Source organism: Nomascus leucogenys, chromosome 20, assembly GCF_006542625.1.
Source record: "Nomascus leucogenys isolate Asia chromosome 20, Asia_NLE_v1, whole genome shotgun sequence".
NCBI lineage: Eukaryota > Metazoa > Chordata > Mammalia > Primates > Hylobatidae > Nomascus > Nomascus leucogenys.
The window spans coordinates 58,943,387-58,968,155 of record NC_044400.1 but is presented as its reverse complement, the minus strand read 5'-3'; the positions used below and the strand labels follow the sequence as shown (position 1 = coordinate 58,968,155).

Sequence of the window (24,769 nt, the reverse complement as noted above, 5' to 3'; positions counted from 1 at the left end):
AGATTACCAGCGTGAGCCACCATGCCTGGCCTCAAAAGTTACTTAAGTATATTATGTAAAGTGAGCCACTGTAGTCTTATACCGGGAAATAATCACTGTTAACAATTGTGAGTACCTTTGACCCTTGAACAACACAGATTTGAACTGAGTGGGTCCACTTATATGTGGATTTTTTTCTCCAAACTTGGATGGAAAATACAGTATTCATGGGATGCAAGAATAGTGTATATGGAGAGCTGACTGCTGGTCTTGAGTATGTGTGGATTTTGATGTATGGGAGGATCCTGCAAGCAATCGCCTGTAGATACCAAGGAACAACGATATATTTCTTAATTTAAAGAAATGGAAACGCTGACATTCTATTTTATTTTAAAAATTTCAATAGTTTTGCAACATAATATAAAGGGGCCAGGGAGCTAACACTTTGTTGAATATCTACTCAGTCCTCAACTACAATGTGAGGGAAGTGGTATCTCCATCTATTAGATTACTTTAAATGAATATCCAGGAAAAAACTTATTTTTAAAGTTACGCTTGATTAGACTAGTCTTTGGGCTCAAAGTTTCTCTGAAGTAGCATAATGTATCTTTAGGTAAAAATTTTGTATTTCATTTTTAAAAAGTTTTTTAAATTAAAAATTTTTTTTTTTTGAAATGGGTGTCTCACTCTGTTACCCAGGCAGACTTTGAAATTTTGGGCTCAAGCGTTCTTCCTGCCTCATCCTCCTGAGTACCTGAGATTACAGGCGTGCATCGTTGTGCCTGGCTTAATTTTATTTATTTCTTGGGATAGGATCTTACTCTGTCACCCAGACTGGAATACATTGGCAAAATCACGGCTCACTGCAGCCTCAACCTCCCAGGCTCAAGTGATCCTCCTGCCTCAGCCTGCCAAGTAGCTGGGACTACAGGCTTGCACCACCATGCCTGCCTAATTTTTATTTTTATTGTAGAGACAGGGTCTCAAACACCTGGGCTCAAGCGATCCTTCTGCCTTGGCCTCCCGAAGTGCTGGAATTATAGTTGTGAGCCACTGTACGTGGCTCGGACATAATTTTTAAAGTAATTTTGTCAAGGCATCCCTGGGATGTTGTTTTATCAGTTAATCCAACTTTTCTGCCTTTTTTTTTTTTTTTTTTTTTGATGGAGTCTCGCTGCGTCGCCCAGGCTGGAGCGCAATGATGCTATCCTGGCTCACTGCACCCTCTGCCTCCAGGTTCAAGCAGTTCTTCTGCTTCAGCCTCCCGAGTAGCTGGGATTATAGGCGCCCACCAAAATGCCCAGCTAATTTTTGTATTTTTAGTAGAGATGGAGTTTCACCTTGTTGGCCAGGTTGGTTTCGAACTCCTGACCTCAAGTTGGTCTGCCCGCCTTGGCCTCCCAAGGTGCTGGGATTACAGGAGTGAGGCACCATGCCTGGCCTAACTTTTCTGCTTTGTATTTTCTTTTTTTTTTTCTTCTAATATTCTTTTTTTGCCCACAGACCAATTTTTAGGTTTTTAAATTCTGTATATATCCTGTGTGGCCTTGGGCAAGTTACTTAATTGTATTGCAACTTAAGTTTCCCCTTTTGTACAAAGGAGAGCATACATCAGAGTTCTTCTGAGGATCAAATGTGTGTATGCAAAGGGGCTGCAAGACTAGGTCTGGTCTATAAGAATTGCTTAACGTCCATTTCCTTTTTTTTTTTTTTTTTGAACATAAACTCAAGATTTTATTGTCTTCATAATAAAAGATGACACTTAGAACTGGATCACTTGGCCCTTTCTCTTCTTATCTCCTCCCAGTTCAAAATGCTTGCATCTTTTAACAGCCAGCATTCTCTTAGATGTGCAGTTGGGCTCAACGCACCCAGGCCTTAGCACAATCTTCTTTGTAGTTTTAGCCTTTTTCCGGAAAATTGGCTTAGTTTGCCCACCATAGCCACTCTGCTTCCTGTCATAACGCTGCTTTCCCTGGGCATACAGAGAATCCTTGCCCTTCTTGTACCGTGTCACTTTATGGGGTTGGTGCTTGCCACACTTCTTACAGAAAGTCCGGCGGGTTTTAGGGACGTTAACCATGCTTGCGTGAGCGCTGTCGGCACGGAAAGCCATTTCCTTTCTTAACTCTCACTCAAGCTACTGCCATGTCTTTTTTTCAGCTCTCAGCTTGGTCTTGTTTTTATTTTCCCTTATGCTTACATATTAAAATCTGATTTTCACCCCAGGCCATCAGTAAATAACCTCCTTTTACCAGATCCCCAAACCTCATTTCAGTCATCAGCCTATTTCATTTTTCTGCATCCTGTGTTTTGTTTTGTTATGTTATGTCTTTATTCTTGACTAACAAGCTACTATCTCCGCTTCTTGATTATTCCATCTTCTCTTTGCTATTTCTCTCCCAGTCTTAAGTATTGTGATTTGCAGTTTTTGTCTTCCTCTTGCTGTATTCTTTGACTTTATGTCTGTGTCATTAGTGCGGATGTTTAGATCTACATTTTAAAAATTCCTACTGTTTGTTCTGCAGGCTCATTAAACTTGGCTTTTCCAAAACCACTTGTTCTTTTTACCACCTGTATCTGTGATACCATTCTATAAAATAGACTTGATATCTGTTATAGTGCTGTTGTCCATCTGGCTGCCACAGGTAAACATTAACTTCAGTAACTTCCTTATTTCCTCCCACTATCAGTTTTTCTTACTTTCTTCTTCTTATTATTATTGTTTTTGAGACGAAGTCTTGCTCTGTCACCCAGGCTGGAGTGCAGTGGCGTGATCTCGGCTCACTGGAACCTCTGCCTCCCAGGTTCAAGTGATTCTCCTGCCTCAGCCTCCTGAGTAGCTGGGACTACAGGCGTGCACCACCACGCCCGGCTAATTTTTTGTATTTTAGTAGAGACAGGATTTCACCATGTTGGCCAGGATGGTCTCGATCTCCTGACCTCGTGATCCACCTGCCTCAACCTCCCAAAGTGCTGGGATTACAGGCGTGAGCCACCGTGCCCGGCCTGCATCCATTATTTCTTATCAGATATTCTGTGTTCTCTTCTTTTTGCTCACTGTCATTGCCTTACTCTCCTGGCTGCTTCATCTCATAGTTAGACTATTGTCACAGCCATGTCAACTTCCCCAGCCCACATATGCTTACTTCTTTTTTTGAGACGGAGTCTGGCTCTGTCTCCCAGGCTGCAGTGCAGTGGCGCGATCTCGGCTCACTGCAACCTGCACCTCCTGGGTTTTACGCCATTCTCCTGCTTCAGCCTCCCAAGTAGCTGGGACTACAGGCATGCACCACCTACGCCCGGCTAATTTTTTTTGTATTTTTAGTAGAGATGGGGTTTCACCGTGTTAGCCAGGATGGTCTCGAACTCCTGACCTTGTGATCCGCCCGCCTCGGCCTCCCAAAGTGCTGGAATTACAGGCGTGAGCCACCACGCCCGGCAATGCTTGCTTCTTTAGTCTGTAGTTTTGGTGTTTGTTCTGCATGTGAGTATTTGGGGGTTTGTAGGGGGACCTGGTCACCTAATTTTGTTGTAAATCGTGCCCACGGATTTTGATTTTGCTATCTTAGTTACAGCTGTTTTATATGGGAGAGATTGGAAAGCTATGCTCATGCCAATGTTACCCTAAAATCCTGTCTAAATATCATCAAATACGTATTAATCGTAGGCTAAATCGATGCAGAGTGAATAAGGCAGTTCGCTAGATCCCAGCTCCCAGAGATATGCATGCATGTTTACAGTGGGGTAAATTTCCTTCCAAACTCTACTTCTTTTCTTGATATGCTCATGTCTGTTTCTTGCATTGAGAAAGGAAGAGTTATGGTTACTATTTCTACGAAAGATTATTTAGAGATCTAGACACTGTGGCTTGTAATCCCAGCCATCCCGGAGGCTGAAGTGGAAGGATTGCTGGATGGCAGATTTGGAGGCTGAGGAAGGATAGCTGGAGGTTAGGAGTTGGAGACCAGTCTGGGCAACATAGGAAGACCCCATCTCTTAAAACAAAACAAGACAAAACAAAACAAGTGTTGCGTGTGTCTGTATTCCTACCTACTTGGGAGGCTGAGGCTGGAGGATCACTTAAGCCCAGGAGATTGAGATTGCAGTGAGCTATGATTAAACCACTGCACTCTAGCGTGGGTGGTAGAGCAAGACCTTGTTTCTTTACAAAAAAAAAAAAAAAAAAAAAAAAAAAATTCTTTAGAAATTTAAGTAAGCTTTTGATGTTTTCACGTACATTGAAGGATATGGGTAGGTTTTTCTCTTTAAAACACTATATATGTAGTTTTTTTCTCCTGATAACAAAAATAACAAAATATAAAAAGGAAAAAAATATAATTCTACCAAAACACATTAACATTTTAAGGTATATTTATCCTTTCAAAGTTAAAAATAACTTTTACCACCTCCCTAAATTATAAATATATTGTAAAAAAGCCTAAATGGTAGTATAGTGCTTCCTTGCTTCTGCCCCAGATGGTCTTTGTTTAGCGTTTTTTGTTTGTTTGTTTTTTGAGACTGAGTCTCGCTCTGTCGCCCACGCGCGATCTCTGCTCACTGCATCCTCCGTCTCCTGGGTTCAAGCGATTCTCCCGCCTCAGCCTCCTGGGTAGCTGGGATTACAGGCGCCAGCCACCATGCCCAGCTAATTTTTTTTTTTTTTTTTAATAAAGACGGGGTTTCACCCTGTTGGCCAGGGTGGTCTTGAACCTCCTGACTTCAGGTCATCCTCCCGCCTCGGCCTCCCAAAGTGCTGGGATTACAGATGTGAGCCACCGCACCCAGCCTGTTTAGTGTTTGATGCTTAGCATTTTTTAGATGGCTATTGAATGCATGTAAATGCGTACATAATCTTTTTTAATCTTGTTCTTCCGTCTGTCCTTCTGTTGGTCCTCCTTTCCTCCACATAAATTGAATTATACCAATTCAGCAGCATATTGTTCTTCTTCTTGCTTGGGTGGTTAAACAGTATCTCTTGTAGCTCTGGCTATCCATGGGTGTGGCTCCCCATGCTTACTGGTTACTTTGAGGTTGTTTCCAACTTTTTATTTTTTTACATTGCTGCCACAAACATATCTGTGCATGTGAGAAGGTAACCAATATCTTGATACCTTTAAGTGGAATCACTGTTTTTTCCATGAGGTTATTGGCCATTTGTATTTTCCTTGTGAAATATATACTTATAATTCTTTATCCTTTTTTTTTTGAAGGACAGGGTCTCACTCTGTCACCCAGGCTGGAGTGCAGTGTTACAGTCATAGCTCACTGCAGCTTCAACTTCATGGGCTCAGGCAATCCTCCTGCTTCACCCTCCCCAGTAGCTGAGACCACAAGCACGTGCCACCACACTTGGCTAATTTTTAAGTTTTTGATAGAGACAGCAACTCACCACATTGCCCAGGCTATCTATTCATTTATGTCTTTTCTCATTTTGTATATAAGCACTTTTATTTTCTACATATTACTTTTGTCAATTCTATGGTTTTTTCCCTAGTTTTTCATTTGTCATTCATTTTTATTTTTTGTCATACAAGAGTTAAAATTTTTAGGTAGTCAGATTTGTAGTTTTTCCTTTGGCTTTATGTTTTTTTTTTTTTTTCTTTTCTTCCTTACCCTAACATTATGGAAACATTCTTATAAGTATTTTTCGTCTTTTTTTTCTTTTTTTTTTTTGAGATGGAGTCTTGCCCTATTGGCAGGCTGGAGTGCAGTGGCGTGATCTCGGCTCACTGCAACCTCCACCTCCTGGATTCAAGCAATTCTCCTGCCTCAGCCTCCCGAGTAGCTGGGACTACAGGTGCGCGCCACCATGCCCAGCTAATTTTTGTATTTTTAGTAGAGACAGGCCTTCACCATGTTGGCCAGGATGGTCTCAATCTCTTGACCTCGTGATCTGTCCGCCTTGGCTTCCCAAAGTGCTGGGATTACGGGCGTGAGCCACCGTGCCCAGCCTCTTGTATGTATTTTTCTTCTATGTGCTCTTTTATAGTTTAAAAATCGATATATCTCTTTAACTCTTCTGGAAGTTTGGCTTTTTTGTTTGTTTTGGTGTGTGTTACATAATGTAGGCTCTAACTTTTTTTTTTTGAGATGGAATGTCACTCTGCCTCCCAAGCTGGAGTGCAGTGGCACAATCTTGGCTCCCTGCAACCTCTGCCTCCCAGGTTTAAACAGTTCTCTGCCTCAGCCTCCCGAGTAGCTGGGATTACAGGTGCCCGCCACCATGCCCAGCTAATTTTTGTATTTTTAGTAGAGATGGGGTTTCACCATCTTGGCCAGGCTGGTCTTGAACTCCTGACCTCGTGATCCACCTGCCTGGGCCTCCCAAAGTGCTGGGATTACAGGCGTGAGGCCTGGCAAAGTTGTGTGTGTGTGTGTGTGTGTGTGTGTGTGTGTTTGTGTGTGTGTTTGGAGACAGGATCTCACTCTATCTCGATCTCAGCTCACTGCAGTCTCAACCTCCTGACTAGTTGGAACTACAGCTGTGCGCCACTATGCCTGGCTAATTTTTTGTATTTTTTTTTTTAGAGACAGGGTTTTGCCATATTGCCCAGGCTGGTCTGGACCTCCTGGTCTCAAGCCATCTGCCCACCTTGGCCTCCCAAAATGCTGGGATTACAGATGTGAGCCACTGTGCCAGCCTTATATTATATTTTCATATTGTGTGTTTCAAATATAATTATATTGTGTGTTTCAAATATAATCTGTTACTTAAATGTGGTGTTTAGTACCCAGGAGGTCTCTAGTTGCGTTCAGACCTTGCCATAGTTTGGTGAAGGAGGTAGTATTATCTTGTTTTACAGAAACTTAACCAAGTTTACCTGCTAGTTGGTAGGAGAATTGGAATTCAAACCCATATCTCCAGATTTCAATTTCATTGTAACAGGCCAGAGCTCATGGCTGTAATCCCAGCACTTTGGGAGGCCAAGGCGAGCTGATCAGTTGAGGTCAGGAATTCGAGACTAGCCTGGCCGACATGGTGAAACCACATCTCTACTAAAAACAGAAAAATTAGCTAGGTGTGGTAGGGGCCGCCTGTAATCCCAGTTACTCGGGAGGCTGAGGCAGGAGAATCACTTGAACCTGGGAGGCAGACGTTGCAGTGAGCTGAAATTGTGCCACTGCACTCCAGCCTGGGTGACAAAGTTAGGCTCTGTCTCAAAAAACAAGGGAACAAAAAAAAACTTTGTAACATAACAGTGTGTAAAAGTAACACTCCAAATCAGTGAGAAAAAGAGCATTCAAAAAGTTACATTAGAATGCTTCTGGTTAGGCAGTGGCTCATGCCTGTAATCCCAGTACTTTGGGAGGCCAAGGTGGGTGGATCACCTGAGGTCAGGAGTTGAAGGCCAGCCTGGCCAACATGGTGAAACTCTGTGTCTACAAAAATAAAAAAAATAGCCGGGCATGATGGCAGTGGCCTGTAATACCAGCTACTCGGGAGGCTCAGGCAGGAGAATTGCTTGAACCCGGGATGCAAAGGTTGCAGTGAGCCGAGACCACGCCATTGCGCTCTAGCCTGGGTGACAGAGCAAGACTCTGTCTAAAAAAATAAAAGAACATTTCATTAATTCATTCAGCAAATACCTATTGAGTACATACTACTTACCAAGTACTATATGCTAGTAGTAAAGACAAAATTTTTAAAGTAATTAACATTATGTTAGAAGATGATGCATGCAACTGAGAAAAATAAAACACGGAAAGAGTATAAAAGGTGGAATATAAAGCAGGCAAAATGGTCAAGGAAGGCCTCACAGAGGTGATATCTGAGAAAGATGTGGAGGGAGGAAGAGATTCCTGTGGGTATGTGGGAGAACAGCATTCCACACAAAAGGAATAGCACCTGCCAGGATGGAGCAGAGTAGTAAGAGGAAGAACAGTAAGAGCTGAAGTCAAGGATAAAACGGTGGCCCAAAGTGTACAAGGTTTTAGACAAAGAGGAACTTAGTTTTTATTTTGAGATGGGTAGCTACTGCAGGATCTTGAGAAGGATCTCTCAGGCAACTTTACTAAGAACAAGAGCAGAGCTGAAGAAAAGTTAAGAGGATCCTGCAACAATTCAAGGTAGAGATGATGCTGATAGTAAGAAATGCAGCATATCGGGGCCGGGCGGGGTAGCTCACACCTGTAATCCCAGCACTTTGGGAGGCCGAGGTGGGTGGATAATGTGGTCAGAGGACTGAGACCATCTTGGCCTACATGGTGAAACACCGTCTCTACTAAAAATATAATAAATTAGCTGGGCTTGGTGGCGGGCGCCTGTAATCCCAGCTACTCGGGGGGCTGAGGCAGGAGAATCGCTTGAACTTAGGAAGCGGAGGTTGCAGTGAGCTGAGATCGCGCCACTGCACTCCAGCCTGGCAACAGAGTGAGACTCTGTCTCAAAAAAAAAAAAAAAAAAAAAAAGAAAGAAAGAAATGTGGCATGTGAAAGCCTTGAAAAAATAGTGTCATAAAGGAAAAAAATCATTTTAGATGTGCTAGTTTGAAATGTTTTTTAGACACCCAAGAGGAAATGTCTTTTGAGACAGCTGGATATAAAGTCTGGAGTTTAGAAAAAGAGGTCAAGGCTGGGAATAAAAATTTGGGCGTCATCAACATATTAATAGTAGTTAAAGCCATAATCATCAAGATCTGTGTTGGTGGCAACGTAATGCTAAAACCCAAGGGCTACATTCTGGACACTCCAAAGTTTAAATGTGGTGAAATGAGAAAACACTACAAAGGCGACTGAGAAAGAGGTGCCAGTGAGGTAGGAAGAAAAACAGGAATGTAGTATCCTAGAAGTCAAATAAAGAAAATGTCTCAACAAGAAGGGAGTGATCCAAGATGTCAAATGCTGCTAATCAGGTAAGTCAAGTCAGATAACGTGGTAAAAGACAACTGACCACTGGCTGGCTGCGGTGGCTCAGGCCTGTAATCCCAGCACTTTGGGAGGCTGAGGCAGGCAGATCACTTGAGGTCAGGGGTTCAAGACCAGCCTGTCAACATAGTGAAACGCTGTGTCTACTAAAAATACAAAAATTAGCTGGGCGTGGTGCTATGCTCCTGTAATCCGAGCTACATGAGAGGCTGAGACAAGAATCACTTGTACCTGGAGGTGGAGGTTGCAGTGAGCCAAGATTGCACCACCGCACTCCAGCCTGGGTGACAGAGCGAGACCCGGTCTCGAAAAACAAAACGAAAACAAAACCAAACAAAACTGACCACTACATTTAGCTGCATGGAGGGAACTGGTAAGTTTTGTTGAAGTGGAGACAAAAACCTAAATGGAGTGGGAGAGAAATTGGAGACAGAAAGAACGCTTCAGAGGTCTGTTGTAAAAGGATGCAAAGAAACAGGGAACTAGAAGGGATTGTGGGTTCCAAAGGAGAAATACCCGCATGTTTCCATGTTGTCAATAATGTTTCAGTAGAAAGGTAAAAATTGAGACGAGAGAAGAAAGGGTAGCTGGCTAGTCCAACATCCTAGAATAGCCAAGAAGGGATGGGACATAGTGCAAAACTAGGCTGCCCAAAGCAGAGTTCTCACAGTGGCTTGCAAAATTCAGCAGGCGTCAGAGTCACCTGGAGGGCTTGCTGAAGCACAGATGGTTGGACCCCCTCTCCAGAGTTTCTGACACAAAAGGTCTGCAGTGGAACTCCAGAGAATTTGCGTTTCTAGCAAGTTCCCGGATGATTCTATTGCTGCTGGTCCAGAAACCTCATTTTGAGAACCACTGCTCTGTATCAAACGGAGGGAAGACAGAAAAGATGAGTATATACATTAGTACAAATGCTGAACACCTGGGTTATCCAAAAAAAAAAAAAAAAGGAATGTGGTGTTTAGTAGCCAGGAGGTCTCTAGTTGCATTAGACCTTGCCATAATTTGGTGAGGGAGGTAGTATTATCTTGTTTTACAGAAACTTAACCAAGTTTACCTGCTAGTTGGTGGGAGAATTGGAATTCAAACCTGTATCTCCAGATTTCAGTTCCATTGCCACTTTATGGTATGAACATCTGCTAGCGATAATGTAATTTAGTATGTGGTGATCCTACTAGCATTTCCCCTCCTCCTTCCTTTCTCCCATGCGTGGTTAACTTACTCATCTGACAACACATGATTGAGTGTGCTCATTAACCAGACAAGCCTCTCAGTCCAGGCAGATTATAGATCTGAGGCAGGAGAGTAAAGTTGAACAGGGAATAGGTTTATGTGGAATTTTTTTTGTCTCCCTGTTTCACTGTACAATTTTGGAAGAAGAGTTTGTGCAAAAAACACAGATTGCTAGTCATGAAACACATTCTGTTCACCATTAATTAATTTGGGTAGTATCTCTGCTTCACTTTTCTTCAGTGTAGTGATATCTCTGACATGCTAGGGAGCTTAGGAAAATGGTTCTAGCATTATATAAATGACAGGTATTGCTATTAACAATGACTCAAGATTCTCATGTTTTTCGGTATTCTGCGTGTCATCCATTCTTTCTATTATACTGGAGTACTTTTGTTTTATGTAAAACTGTTGTATAAATGTCATTTTGAAGTCTCTGCTGTCAAATTGTGTTGTTTTTCTAAGACAGCAGCTGTGGATGTGGCTTAAAAACTGATGAGTATCTACAATGATGAGCCTTTATGGAGCAATGAAAGGCTGCTTATAAATTGTAGCCACACTTGCAATGAATTCTGTGTTTGTTATTGTGAATCCCTAAGGGTGACTGTTTTTTCAGCAGGGCGAGTTAGGACGGCACAAACTGAGAGTTTCTATTCTGGTAATCTTTACTTCTTATGACTTTAAGGAATTTGGAATATTTTTGTTTGACTATTGTAACGAATCTCTAACTATATTATTTGGATATGTGGGAAGGTAAATTGTAAGATGTGTTATAGACATGGTTTCTGCCATCAAATATTTTTGCTCACAGTAACTACTGTGTATAATAGCATTTATAGATGATGCTTTACCTCTAGTTACTGTCTAAAGATATAAATATTGGGTTATTTGAAGCTACATATTTCCAGCTTATACATATGAATAGTTTAAGGCATAGTGTATGTACCCACTTTTATTTCAGAAAAATACGGATTGTTTGTTTGTTTGTTTATTGTTTTTTTGAGACAGAATCTTGCACTGTTGCCCAGGCTGGAGTGCAGTGGTACGATCTCAGCTCACTGCAACTTCCACCTTCCGGGTTCAAATGATTCTTGTGCCTCAGCCTCCCGAGTACCTGGGATTACAGGTGTGTCACCATGCCTGGCTAATTTTTTTTTGTCCTTCTTTCTTTCTTTCTTTCTTTCTTCTTCTTCTTTTTTTTTTTGTGATGGAGGTTTGTTCTTCTTGCCCAGACTGGAGTGCAATTGTGCAGTCTCGGCTCACTGCAACCTCTCCCGGGCTCAAGTGATTCTCCTGCCTCAGCCTCCCAACTAGCTGGGATTACAGGTGCCCGCCACCATGCCCGGCTAATTTTTGTATTTTTAGTAGGGACAGGGTTTCACCATGTTGGCCAGGCTGGTCTTGAACTCCTGGCCTCAAGTGATCCACCTGCCTTGGCCTCCCAAATTGCTGGGATTACAGGCCTGAGCCACTGCGCCCAGCCTGTACTTCTTTTTAGTAGAGATGGCATTTTGCCATGTTGGCCAGGCTGGTCTTGAACTCCTGGCATCAAGTGATCTTGCCAACCTCAGCTTCCAAAAGTGCTGGGATTACAGGTGTGAATCACCACACCTAGCCTGGAATATAGTTTCAATATGTTATTGAGACATATAGCTAACTATATATAATTATTTATTATTTTTTATTTTTTTCAGTCAGAGTCTGGCTCTGTCGCCCAGGCTGGAGTGCAGTGGCGTGATTTCGGCTCACTGCAAGCTCAGCCTCCCGGGTTCATGCTATTCTCCTGCATCAGCCTCCCGAGTAGCTGGGACTACAGGCGCCCGCCATCATGCCTGGCTAATTTTTTTGTATTTTTAGTAGAGACAGGGTTTCACCGTGTTAGCCAGGATGGTCTCGATCTCCTGACCTCCTGATCTGCCCGCCTCAGCCTCCCAAAGTGCTGGGATTACAGGCGTGAGCCACGGCGCCCGGCCGCTAACTATAATTATTAAAAGTAGTTTTACTCTGAAAGACATCACCTGGAGCTGACCTACAAATAATAAGGGAGATGTGGTAATTTTTTAATCAAAATATACCTAGAAGATAAATTTCTCAAAATAATCCTAGGAAATGTGTATTTCTTTTAAAGCAGAAGAGAAAAAAGGAAGGGTGGAATAGCAACAATGGAAACAAATGAGGAATCCTGCTCCCCACCCCACCCCACCCCAAAGCCCCACTGTATATGTGGGGTTATGGTCAGTATTTCTGGTGTTAGAATGTATATTGCAAATCTCTGAACTGTTTATATGTATGAATCTCATCATAATAGATTCACATTCTTCTTAAAGGCAATGCTTAACATGTTTCCTGATCATAAGATGTTCATATTGAAGATTTTAAAAAAATACAGGTTGAATGTGCTGCTTAAAGTTAGCTGCTGCTTTATTTTTAAACATTTTAAAAATTTTGTTAAATTTAGTCTCATTCTTCCTACAAAAGAGCTTAAACTTTGACAGTAACAGCTGTTCTTTTGTGTGGGATATGTTTTCATGAGGATTTTTGTGCACATTAAAATAACCATTTTTGTGAATCGTGGTTATTATTCATAGTCACTTTATAAGAGATATAAAAGTTTTCCAGTGAGTTACTTCTGATTCATAACCAAATTATAGCAGAGCAGATGTAGATTACCAGTGGAATAATTAGCCAAAAAATATTAGGGGGCTAGAGATCTCTTTGTGTAACATTTATCTTTAAGTTCTTGGACAGCTTATATGAGTAATTAAAGTGTTGAGGCAGTTAAAATTTCTTATCCTCTCTTGGGATTTCCCAGTTGTCATAGATAGCTGTAGTCACTAGGGAAGTAGAAATATTATTTCCAGCAAACAGATGGCTTTCCTAGTATTGGTCCCCAAAAGTGCCTACTGAGGTTCGTGTTTATGTTGGATGATTTCCTAATCACACCAACTCAGTATACTTTTGAAAGATCACACCTGGTAACAGAATATGATGTAAATATTAATATGACTTAGTGAACTTGAGAGCTTCCAAAATTGTAAGTGTATATAGTTCCTACATCCCTGGGGAGAGTAGTCTGTTCCAATGAGAGGAATCGCCTGGTAGCTAGTACTTTACTTTTCTTATCACAAGTCCCCTTTTCTTATCTTTCTGCCTCAGTTATACTCTCAGGGATTCCCAAGCTGCTACTTCTACTTTTTAACTCTCATTGACTCTGTCATTTACGTGGTATTTTCATTTCTGCTTAGTCAGATGACTACCCCATCCTGTACTTTGCGGCAATGGTAGGTTTTTGTTAGAATTAAGGATAGGATTCTATTGTGTATGGGGAAGATTTTCAGAGAATGCAGTGATGCTGGGGCTTAAAATGACAAAATCACATCTTTTCTAAGCTCTATAATGAAGCTTTTTTGGAGATTTCACTTGTTACTAATCTTTCTCTTTTTAAAATGTCTGTTTTTCTTCTCCCATTGAAAATTAAAACACACACACACACAAACACAAATTGGGAATCTACATGTATATTTATGCTAGTGAAATTTCAAAAATAGTCACGTATTAGTGAAGCGGCCACATTGTTGGAGTAAATACTTGGGGGTTCATCGTCTCACGCCCGGAAAATTTAGGACATGGACACGTGCGAGGAGTTCAGGAGTGGAGGTTTAATAGGCTAAAGAAAGAGAAAGAGAAAGGAAAACAGCTTTCTCTCTAGTGAGAGAGAGGGGACTTCCAGAGAGGAAAAGACTGGCTACTGCGGATGTACTGGATTTTATAGTCAGGTTGGAGGAGGGGATGTCTGATTTACATAGGGCTTACAGATTGGTTCGATCAGGTATGACGTTTACAGCAGAGAAGGCTGGCTGCCTAATCTTATTATGCAAGTAAACTTTCCCCTTGGCAGGTGCCATCTTATCTACTCCTTACTGTACACATGGCTGACAGAGAAGGGAAGATGGAGCCGCTATCTTGAACATGATTGGCACAACTGCCGGCATCTGTGTCTGTAGCTCGATTTTACAGTCTGCTCTTTGTGAGAAAGGAAAATGATTTGGGGCTGCTTTTCATTAACAGGAAAACCTTACTGAGGACTCCATACCCTCACTATCTGCCTAAGTAATATCTTCTTAACTCCTTTATCATTAGGATTCTAAAAACAGGCTGTATTGGCCAGGCGCTGTGGCTCACGCCTGTAATCCCAGCACTTTGGAAGGCCGAGGCGGGTGGATCACCTGAGGTCAGGAGTTTGAGACCAGCCTGGCCAATGTGGTGAAACCCCGTCTCTACTAAAAATACAAAAATTAGCTGGGCATGGTGGCATGCATCTGTAGTCCCAGCTACTTGGGAGGCTGAAGCAGGAGAATCACTTGAACCCAGGAGGCGGAGGTTGCAGTGAGCCGAGATTGCACCACTGCACTCCAGTCTGGGTGACAGAGCGAGTCTCCATCTCAAAAATAAATAAATAAATAAAAAAAATTTGTCAAGAAGGAAAAAAATTATGATGCTTTACACGTGTTGCCAGGGGAACAGTGGCACCATTTGTTGAAATGAGGTGGCCCTGAGGTAAAAGGCACAGTAGAGGAGTTGAGTTAGTTTGGGGAGAAGATTTTGGTTCTGAACATGTCGACTTTGAGGTTCTTGTGAGAGAGCTAGATGAAGATACCCAGTGGCCAGTTATACGTGGTGATCCTGGAGCTTGAGACAGAGAGGTCAGGATCAGAAATGTGTACTTGAAGACTGGTAGATGCTAATTAGAACCTTGGGAGTGGGCAATATCTCTTGGATAGAGTTAGGCAGAGACAGACTTGGCAAGCACCAAAATTTAAGGAATGGGTAGAGGTATAGAAGCAATTAAAAGAAAATTGTTAGCAAACAAGGTAGAATAAAAGCCTCAATAGTAGAGCATTACAACAATGAAAACAGAGTTCTAGAAGGAGGTACACTGGTCATTGGTGTCAAATGCTGCAGTGAGGGTGAGGTAAGTTTAAATGTTCATTGGATTTAGGATTTCAGAGACCGTGGCAAGAACTGGTGAGATCTTACTGTGGTTGAGGAGTTGGAGGTGAGGAAGCATGCAACTCTTCTAAGAGCAGTTTTTTTAAGAACATGGAGAGTGGGAGTGGAGCCATAGGTGTTGAGGTAGAGCTTTGAAGATGGAATAGGCTTGATATGTTTAGATGCTGATTGGAAGGAACACACGAAGAGGGAAGAGATGAAACTTTTATTGTTAACTCCTATTGCTGCCTTTTCTGTAACCTTGTGCTGCTTTTCATGTTAATGAAAAGCCTGAATTAAAAGGGGGTTACTGAAAGTGGCACACATTCAGTAATTCTGTGACCAAGAGGACATTTACCAATTTGATTCTCTTTTAGAGTCTTTCTACATCTGCTGTTTCCTTTTTTTTTCTTTTTCTTTTTCTTTTTCCTTTTTTTTTTTTTTTTTGAGATGGAGTCTAGCTCTTTCGCCCAGGCTGGAGTGCAGTGGCGTGATAGCTCACTGCAAGCTCCGCCTCCCGGGTTCACGCCATTCTCCTGCCTCAGCCTCCCGAGTAGCTGGGACGACAGGCACACGCCACCACACCTGGCTAATTTTGTATTTTTAGTAGAGGTGGGGTTTCACCACGTTGGCCAGGCTGGTCTCGAACTCCTGACCTCAGATGATCCACCTGCCTCGGTCTCCCAAAGTGCTGGGATTACAGGCCTGAGCCATCATCGTGCCCAGCCTGCTGTTTCATTTTAATCAGAAAAAATAGTCTGTGTTTGTCTCCTGGGGGGGTGTTTGTGTTTTGATTCTTTCATATTTTTGCTCAGTCCTTCTAATACTAAATGAGGTGATGGACTTGGTTTATTACTGTGAAGCCAAAGATATTACTTGTCTTTGGGATCTTTATTCATATACTGTAAGAGCTATGTGGCACATACATCAGTTTCTTTTTCTTTTCTTTTAACTAATTGCCTCTAGACTTTTGATTGCTTGCTCTTATGAGTAAGTGGAAAGTTAGCATGTACCCCAATATATGTGATTATCATATTGTACTGTACCAATATACTGAAATATGTACATAAATTTGAAATGTTAAAAAATATTGTGATAAAGATGAGGTAAACAAAGCTTTTCACCTCAACAGCAAAAAGTTTGGTTGTTTTTTGATTTTTGATTTTTTTTTTTTTTTTTTTGAGACAAGGTCTCACTTTATCACTCAGACTGGAGAGCAGTGGCATGATCATAGCTCACTGCAGCCTTGAACTCCTGAGTTCAAGCCATCCTTCTGCCCTAGTCTCCCAAGTAGATAGGAGTTACAGGCATGTGACATCATGGCCCACAAATTTTTAAAATTTTTTGTAGACACAGAGTCTCAGTATGTTTCTCAGGCTGGTCTTAAACTGCTGGCTTCTAGTTATCCTCCTACCTAGGCCTCCCAAAGTGTTGAGGTTACAGGCGTTAGCTACCATGCCTGGTCTATAAACAAAGTTTTAAAGATGTTTTTAATAGTTAATGGCAGGAACTCATTTTATCATCACAAGTTTGTGTGTGTGTGCGCGCGCGTGCGCGTGCGTGTGCGCACTTGCCAGGCTCTAGAGTGCAGTGGCGTAATCACAGCTCACTGCAGCCTTGACCTCGGGGGCTCAAGCCATCCTCCCACCTCACCCTCCTGAGTAGCTGGCACTACAGGTATGAGCCACCATGCCCGGCTAACGTTTTCAAAATTTTTTTTGTAGAGATGGTGTCTTGCTATGTTGCCCAGGCTGGCCTCAAACTTCTGGACACAAGTGATCCTCCCACCTCAGCCTCCCAAAGTGCTGGGATTACAAGCATGAGCTACTGTGCCTGGCCAGTCTTCACATGTAGCTTTTAGTGAGAACAGTGTGTTTGAATATCACTTCTTTTTATCTTTTTTATTTGAATATCACTTTTTAATACTTTGCGATAGAGTCATTCAAAGGACTGGGTCCAAGTTCATTTTATTTTGATATAAGTAAGTGATTTTCTTAGCTGAAAAGCTATTGTTTAAATGCCATGCTTAAGTATTTTGATTTACAGACATGTCTACTAGGTAGCATACTACAGGCAGCTATTTGTCTTCACAGGAAAAGTGATTGATTTGGGGACCTTTTTGCATAGAGAAAATGAGTAACTCATCAAGTTTCACAACACTTTTACTTCTAAGTGCTTTACCAGGAGATAAACAGCAGACCTCCATGTGGTATAAGAGATTTTCATGGTTACTTTCTGTCTCATGATGATGTATTGTTTTATAAAAGTAACTATCTATTACATCGGCAGTACTTTGTGCCATTCTGCCTTTAATTTCTTGTCTTGCTAATGTAAGATGGAATGAATGAATGTCTTGTGTGATGGAATTGCAGTACACTTTCTACAGAAATTTGTTTTATTTCAGTTAAAGCAGCTACTTGCGTAGCAGATAATGCTCTCACTGTTATTTCATAAAATGCTTTTATTAAAGAAGTCAAGAAGCTCCCTCCATGAAGACAGAGACCTTGTCTTTTTGTTCAGTGCTCTAGCTCTGAACCTACAAGAGTGCCTGTTGTGTAAGACATAGTAAATTTTAACTGTGGAATGAATTTGTGGTTGAGAATGTTTTCCTGTAGATACTTTCTTACAAATTTTTATATTTCATTAAGAAGCCAGCAAAGACTATAAACTAAGGTATAGTAGAAAAATGATTCGTACTACCAACTTTATGGCAAATTTCTCACACTAGGTAATTTTTCTAATACTAGTTTCCCCATTCTGCCCTATGATCCTTAACAGCTTTTTATGTGCTTATTTATACAGTAATTTGCTCACAGAAAAATACATTTTGGTTTATGTCCATATGATTTCCCAAGTCATATTTCAGTTTTTCTGCCATGACAGGAAGGACAAGTCTTTCCTCATGGTATTTGGCTATTTATCTTACACTATTATATAAAATAAACCTTAAAAAGAGACATCTGAACATACATAGTTAAATTTAGTGAAGTTTTCCAAAGTACTGAATTGAAAATTATGACCATAAACCTTGCTTGGGACAAAAAACCTACAACCTACAGACATACGATAGGTGAACAGTTGATTAAAGGACATCAAGAGGTGAGGATGGAGGGCATATAAGGGAGATAACATTCTAGCAAGAAGAAACAGCAAATGTAAAGACCTGTAGGCAGAGTATGCCTGGATTAGATGTGGCATGTGAAGTAAAGACAGGATTCAAAGATGATTCCCTGGTTTTTGGCCTGAGCAATGGTAATTACAGGGTTGCCATCATTTAATATGGGAAACAAGTTTTAGGTATGAGGTTGTGAGATGAGGCTACATATAAATGAATGATTTGCTTTTATGGCTTCTGGATTTTGCATGGTGATAGGTTTAAACAAATCTCAGGTTAGCCAATTCTTGGTAGGAAACATGGTTTTAACCCATTTATGCCATAAGTTGCAAAATTTTTTTTGTGTGATAGCCTTGGTGATAGCCTTGAGCAGTAGGATATAAATAACTCCCACAAGCTTAGCATTCCAATAATGGAACACTATATTATATACATTATATATTATATACATTAAGTTTGGGTTACCTGAAAAAATTACTTGAGATTATTTTGCTCTACCTTTTAATATGCTAACTCCCTGGCCCATCCTGTGGATTTCAAAAGTATATGTGGAAACATTGTGTACATTAGTGCGTGCTCTCTGACACTTGAGGAACATAGATACCTAGGATATTGAGATAGTAAAAGGGAATTAGGGAGTCCTGAAGGCAAATATTCATACTAACAGGAAGAAGACGCAGAAGTTTTTGAGGTCTCCAGGCATCACTTGGGACAATTTTTCTGAGAATGCTTTATTTTTTGGTGGGGGGTGGGTGACTGGGTCTTGCCCTGTCACCCAGGCTCAGCTCACGGCAACCTCTGCCTCACAGGCTCAAGCAATCCTCCCACCTCAGCCTCCTGAGTAGATGGGACTACAGGTGTGTGCCACCACACCTGGCTAATTTTTATATTTTTTGTAGAGAGAGGGTCTCACCATGTTGCCCAGGCTGGTCTTGAACTTGTGAACTCAAGTCTTCCTCCTGCCTTGGCCTCCCAGAGTGTTGTTATTACAGGCCTGAGCCACCATCCCTGGCCTTGAGAATGCTTTTTATGTTATGAACAATACAGGACAATGGTATCTATCAAAATAGCTGCTATATGTTACTTGTTTTCTCTACAACTATGTATACCTTCCTGTATGAGCTTTCTGTTTTGATAGTACGTTTATGTACTTGGAAATATGTGCATACCAGATAGGCCCCACTGCTAGTTTTATACAGGTTATGCAGTAGGGTCACTTTCCATGGCTATTAACTTCTAGATGTTCTATTGAGAAACAGTGTGTGCTAAGAGCTGCTTTGGGTCGGAGGGAGGTGTGTGGTTATGGTGGAGTTCCCTTTATTACCTACTTTGGGATCACAGTGAACTGACATTGATCTTTGTGTATTTAAATTGTTTTCAATTCAGAGTAGCATTAATGTATACTTCTGCATCCTTGTCCTAATGGTAGCAGTTTTAGCATTATTTTCTCTATATAATGGAAGTTTACCTTACTGTCTTTGTCTATTTGGGCTACTATAACAGAATACTGTAAACTAGGTAGCTTATGAACAGTAGAATTTATTTCTCACAGTCCAAGACTAAGGTGCCAGAAGATTCAGTGTCTGGTGAAGGTCCCTGCTGTGGTTCATAGATGGTGTCTTCTAGCTGTATCTGCACATGGTGGAATAGGGGGAGAAGGATCTCTTTCAAGCCTCTTTTATAAGGACACTAATCCCATTCATGAGAGCTGTGCATTTATGACCTAATCACCTCCCAGAGGGCTTCCCTCCTGATATTGTGATGTTAGGGGTTAGGATTTCAACATACCTCTTGTAAGGGGGACACAAACATTCAGACCATAGCACTCACATCATTAAAAACTCAATCAAGGCTGGGCGTGGTGGCTCACACCTGTAATCTCAGCAGTTTGGGAGGCCGAGGTGGGTGGATCACCTGAGGTCAGGAGCTTGAGACCTAGGAAGGAGAATCACTTGAACCTGGGAGGCGGAGGTTGCAGTGAGTCCAGATCGCGCCATTGCACTTCAGCCTGGGCCACAGAATGAGACTCTGTCTCAAACAACAACAACAACAACAAAAACCTCAAACAAAACCAAACAAAAACTATCCATGGTGTTCTGGTAGGACCGTGGGTACTGAAGGTTCATAGGGCTTGTTTTGTCTAATGCCTGCAGAAGTGTGTTATACTGCCATGTAAATTCCAGGAGGACATTGCTTCTTAGAGACCATTTTCATTAAAATTAAAATCTAATCCAGCATGTAGCCTTCATCATGAATCCATTGTTTTAGTAAGGTTTGTTTTTGCTTTCTGGCTTCTTATGTACTGCTAGCTTTGTTAAATAGTGGAAAGTGTAGCAATTCCTAAAAAATCCAGTGGAAAGGAAAGTATAGCAAAACCCGGTGGAAAGTGTAGCAATTCCTGAAGCTACTACATCAGCTACTACTTGCAACAAAGAAAGGCACTTGTATATTTTCAGCCTTTTTTCTTAAAATATTCATCTGTTGCTAAGGTTTTTTTCTTTAATCATGAAAAGTTTATTTCCAGTTGCTTCAAAACATTAATATGCTAGGAAAAATTGTCCGTGAAGTAACATGATTTTCATTTATGTCAACCTCATTCCCCTATTACTAGCTGCCTATGCAGCAGATCACAGCAAGGAAACATACATTATATCAGAACAAACTTTTTGTTTTGATATGATTTGTTAAATGCATGCAGTGGCAGGTATTTGTTTTTGGAATCAGAGAGACCAGGCTTTGAATTCTGGTTCTACCACTTAAATGTCTCTTCCTGCAAGTTACTTCACAACTTTAACCTCAGTTTGTGTGTCTATAAAATGTAATTATTATGCCTATCTCATAGGTTTGGTAGTAAATAAGTGAGATAATACATTTAAAATATTAGACAACCTTTTTATACTTCAAATATACTAATAAATCTTATTTGCAATTGTTCTTATAATTCACAGTATTCTTTGTTGTTTTTTTTTTTTGAAACGGAGTCTTGCTCTGTCGCGCCCAACCTGGTGTGCAGTGGTGTGATCTTGGCTCACTGCAACCTCTGCCTCCTGGGTTCAAGCAATTCTCCTGCCTCAGCCTCCCGAGTAGCTGGGATTACAGGCACCCACCACCACGCCTGGCTAATTTTTTGTATTTTTAGTAGAGGTGGGGTTTCACCATGTTGGTCAGGCTGGTCTTGAACTCCTGGACCTCAGGTGATCCGCCTGCCTTGGCTTCCCAAAGTGCTGGGATTACAGGTGTAAGCTACTGTGCCCTGCCAGTGTTCTTTAGACCATGATATAATATATATGGCCACCAGGGACTGTTTTCAGCAAGCTTAATGTTTTCGTGTTATTTTTATATCCCTATTTTATTTAAATACAAAATATTTACTAGAAGGCAGGATTTTTGTTTTACCATCAAATATAGATCACAAGGAAAACATACAAAATGTAATAAATTAGAAATTTGTATTTTTATTTATTGGCAAAAAGATTTCTTTTTTTTTTTTTAGACGGAGTCTTGCTCTGTCACCCAGGCAGTGCAGTGGTGTGATCTCAGCTTATTGCCACTTCCACTTCCTGGGTTCAAGCGATTCTCCTGCTTCAGCCTCCCAAGTAGCTGGGACTACAGGCTCGTGCCACCACACCCAGCTAATTTTTGTATTTTTAGTAGAGACGGGGTTTCTCCATGTTGGCCAGGCTGGTCACAAACTCCTGACCTCAAATAATCGGGTCGCCTTGGCCTCCCAAAGTGCTGCAATTACAGGCATGAGCCACTGTGCCTGGCCGGCAAAGAGATTTTACGTGGGAAACTGATCAAATAATTACAGTATACAGAAACTGTAATTGTATTTAGATTATTGTGATGTAAAGGGGATACAGGCTTTTTTCCTTTGGGTACAAATAGAGATGGACTGTTTTCTATTTAAATGCCATTAAAAATTTTTATACTTTTCTACTTTGCCTGTGACATGTAGTGGTTTTTCAGGCTTATATTCTGTCTTCCAGCTCAAAGCTCTCATTTAATGAAATAATTTGAAATAGAACTTCATTTAAAACTTGTTTTTCTTATTTGATTTAATATTGTCTCCTGCCATCTTTTTTTGGTCTTGTTTTCTCTTGTATAGGGTAGATTGCTGTGGTGAGATCATGGCTCACAGCAGCCTCAACCTCCTAGACTCAAGCAGTCTTCCTACCTCAGCCACTGCCCACCTCCCCCTACTCCCCCAGGAGCTGGGACTATAGGTGTGTGCCATATGGCCCGACTATATATATATTTTACTTTTTGTTGCCTAGGCTGTGTACTAACATTTTTATTCTGAAGTTAAATACATCCCATCTGTGAACTTGTCAAACATCATACACTGAACTATTTTAAATTCTACTCAGGAGACATTTCTTAAAAACCTATTACAAGGCTAAGTGTGGTAGCTCACACCTGTAATCTCACAAGGCCAAGGTAGGATTGCATGTGTCAAGGAATTTGAGACCATCCTGGGCAACATAGCAAGACTTCATCTCTACCAAAAAAAAAAAAAAAATGGGTGTGGGGGTGCATGTCTGTAGTCCCAGCCACACAGGAGGATCCCTTGAGCCCCAGGAGTTCAAGGCTGCAGTGGGCTATGATCTGTGCTACTGCACTCCAGCCTGGGCAACAGAGCAAGACCCCATCTCTTAAAACAAAACAAAACATCAAAACCCTAACCCCTCTCCCCCCAACAAAAAAGCCTCATTAACAGATAAGAACTTTGAACACCTTGAGTTATATAAAAGATAAGTGAAGACAGTCTGGCCCTTGATAGTTTGTGCCTCACTGGGGACTGCAGGTACACTTACACAAACTATAAGGAAGAACACCATAGCTCATATAACAGGCATTTCCCAAGGAGCATTGAGGTACACAAGAAGAGGGAATGGTTAATTCAGACTGGGGATTCCAGTGACAGCTTCAGGAAGGGATTTCTTCTTCCACCTCTCAGTTTTAAACTTTTTAACTATGTTAGAGGAAGATGAATTCTGGAAATTTGGGGGCAAGAGATTTTGCTAAGGAATACCTGAGTACTGACTGTCCTCTGACCCTCCTGCCAGTTCAGTATGTGGTTCTTGTTAGAGATGAATTTGTTCAAAAACCACGAGTGCCCAGTGTTGGTAAACATTCCTTTAACTGGAAGAAAACAGAACATCAGTAGAAAGGTAAGCCTGAGTAGAGTCCCAGTAAGAATGTGGCTATTTTCTCACCTCTGCTAGAGCTGGACCTGCAGAATGTGTCACTGGCAGCTGTGAGTACTTTTAGCTAGGGAGCTTGTGGCCTAGGTAAGTCTGCCAAGACAGGCTGCACATGCACTTGGGCTGTGTGTAGCTACTGCCATTCAGCTTAAGTTCTGTATCAGTAGCTAAGTAGAGTCGGAGCTAGATCAGGCCAAATAGACTGGGAGTGAGAAAGTAGGAGAGTGAATCTGTTTAGCTTCTTCCTGTCTGTTTGTAACCCATTTGAAATGTTGCACATATTTCATTTCCTCAGAGATAACCACTGTTACAGATTTGAATATATTCTCCCAAATTCTTTGTGTACTTAAAAATACATAAAAGTGTATAAATACGGTTTGGATTTTCTTTATCTTTACTTTTAAAATTTATAATTCTTCTTTAGTTCTTTTCTTATCAGTGTATATTTAGGGTTGTCCGCCTCATAATTTTGTGTAGTATTCCATATCCATAATATAGTTGTAACAATATATTTAGCCAGTTCCCATTTGGTGCCCAACTAGACGTTTTTCTCTTTTAGAAACAACACTGCAGTGAATATCTTCATGTCCTGTAGGTTTGAGTATTTTTGTAGGACAGATACTTAGAAGTGAAATTGCTAGTTGCAAGGATATGCACAGTTATACTTTTGATAGATACTGCCAAGTTGTTCTTATGTTTCTTTTATCATATAGCAGTGTCTGAGAATCGAATAGATACCATTCGAAGTTGGAAGGAAGAGGATTCCACATAGGGAAGTGTGCATAAAAGCATGGAGGTAGCAGAGCCTGGTGGGGATGGTGAGGAAAAAGGGAGTAAAGAATCTGGTGTAGAGTATGGGAAGCAGAAGGGTCTTGTGAAGGTGAGCCCAAAAGGGTAGGTTAGATCAGACAAAAAAGTATTTTTTGATGTTTTGCTTAGAACTTTAAATTCGAAGAAACAGTGGAGCCCTTTGTACAGGTTTTAAAACTAGAGCTTTATTTCAAGAAAATAGCTAGTGATAATTGTGAAGGCTAGGCTTTTGAGGATAGGTGATTATCTATAGGACTGTTACAGTGATCCTGTGCTGTAAGGAAGAACTTAATGAAGGCCGAGGCATTATAAATTAAAGAAAGGCATCAGACTCAAGTAGTGTTACAGAGTTAAAATCAGTTTGTAAGACTTGGCTTAGGATGGGAAGGAAAATGGTTGAATGTTGTGGCTGTCTGGAAGGATGAGTAGTGCCACTTAACGAAGATAGAAATAGGAGAAATAGGTTCGATTTGTAAAACAAAGGAAATATTTAGAAAATTTGTCAAAATATAAGGAAAAAAGTAAGTTACTATCCACTATTTATGTATCTCATCAGGTGTGTTCAGTTTAT

At 41.1% G+C, this 24,769-nt stretch overlaps 2 protein-coding genes across 6 annotated transcripts in view; one reads left to right on the top strand and one right to left on the bottom strand.

Moving 5' to 3' along the window:
* The window catches only part of LOC115830379 (recombining binding protein suppressor of hairless), a 115,126-nt gene that overhangs the window by 11,758 nt on the left and 78,599 nt on the right, over positions 1 to 24,769 (top strand). The window contains exon 1 of one of the 5 annotated variants that reach the window (XM_030800819.1): positions 10,598 to 10,735. The exons of 3 other annotated variants lie outside the window; for them this stretch is intronic. The gene's annotated coding sequence lies outside the window, so the exon portion shown is untranslated. Of the gene's footprint in view, positions 1 to 10,597; positions 10,736 to 24,769 lie in introns of those variants that run through there. One more of the 5 variants, XM_030800821.1, reaches the window with a different exon arrangement.
* On the bottom strand, positions 1,679 to 2,653 carry LOC100594897 (60S ribosomal protein L36a-like). The gene has a single exon (XM_012499788.2). It carries the CDS (start codon positions 2,093 to 2,095, stop codon positions 1,742 to 1,744), a length of 354 nt encoding a protein of 117 aa, XP_012355242.2. The 5' UTR covers positions 2,096 to 2,653; the 3' UTR covers positions 1,679 to 1,741.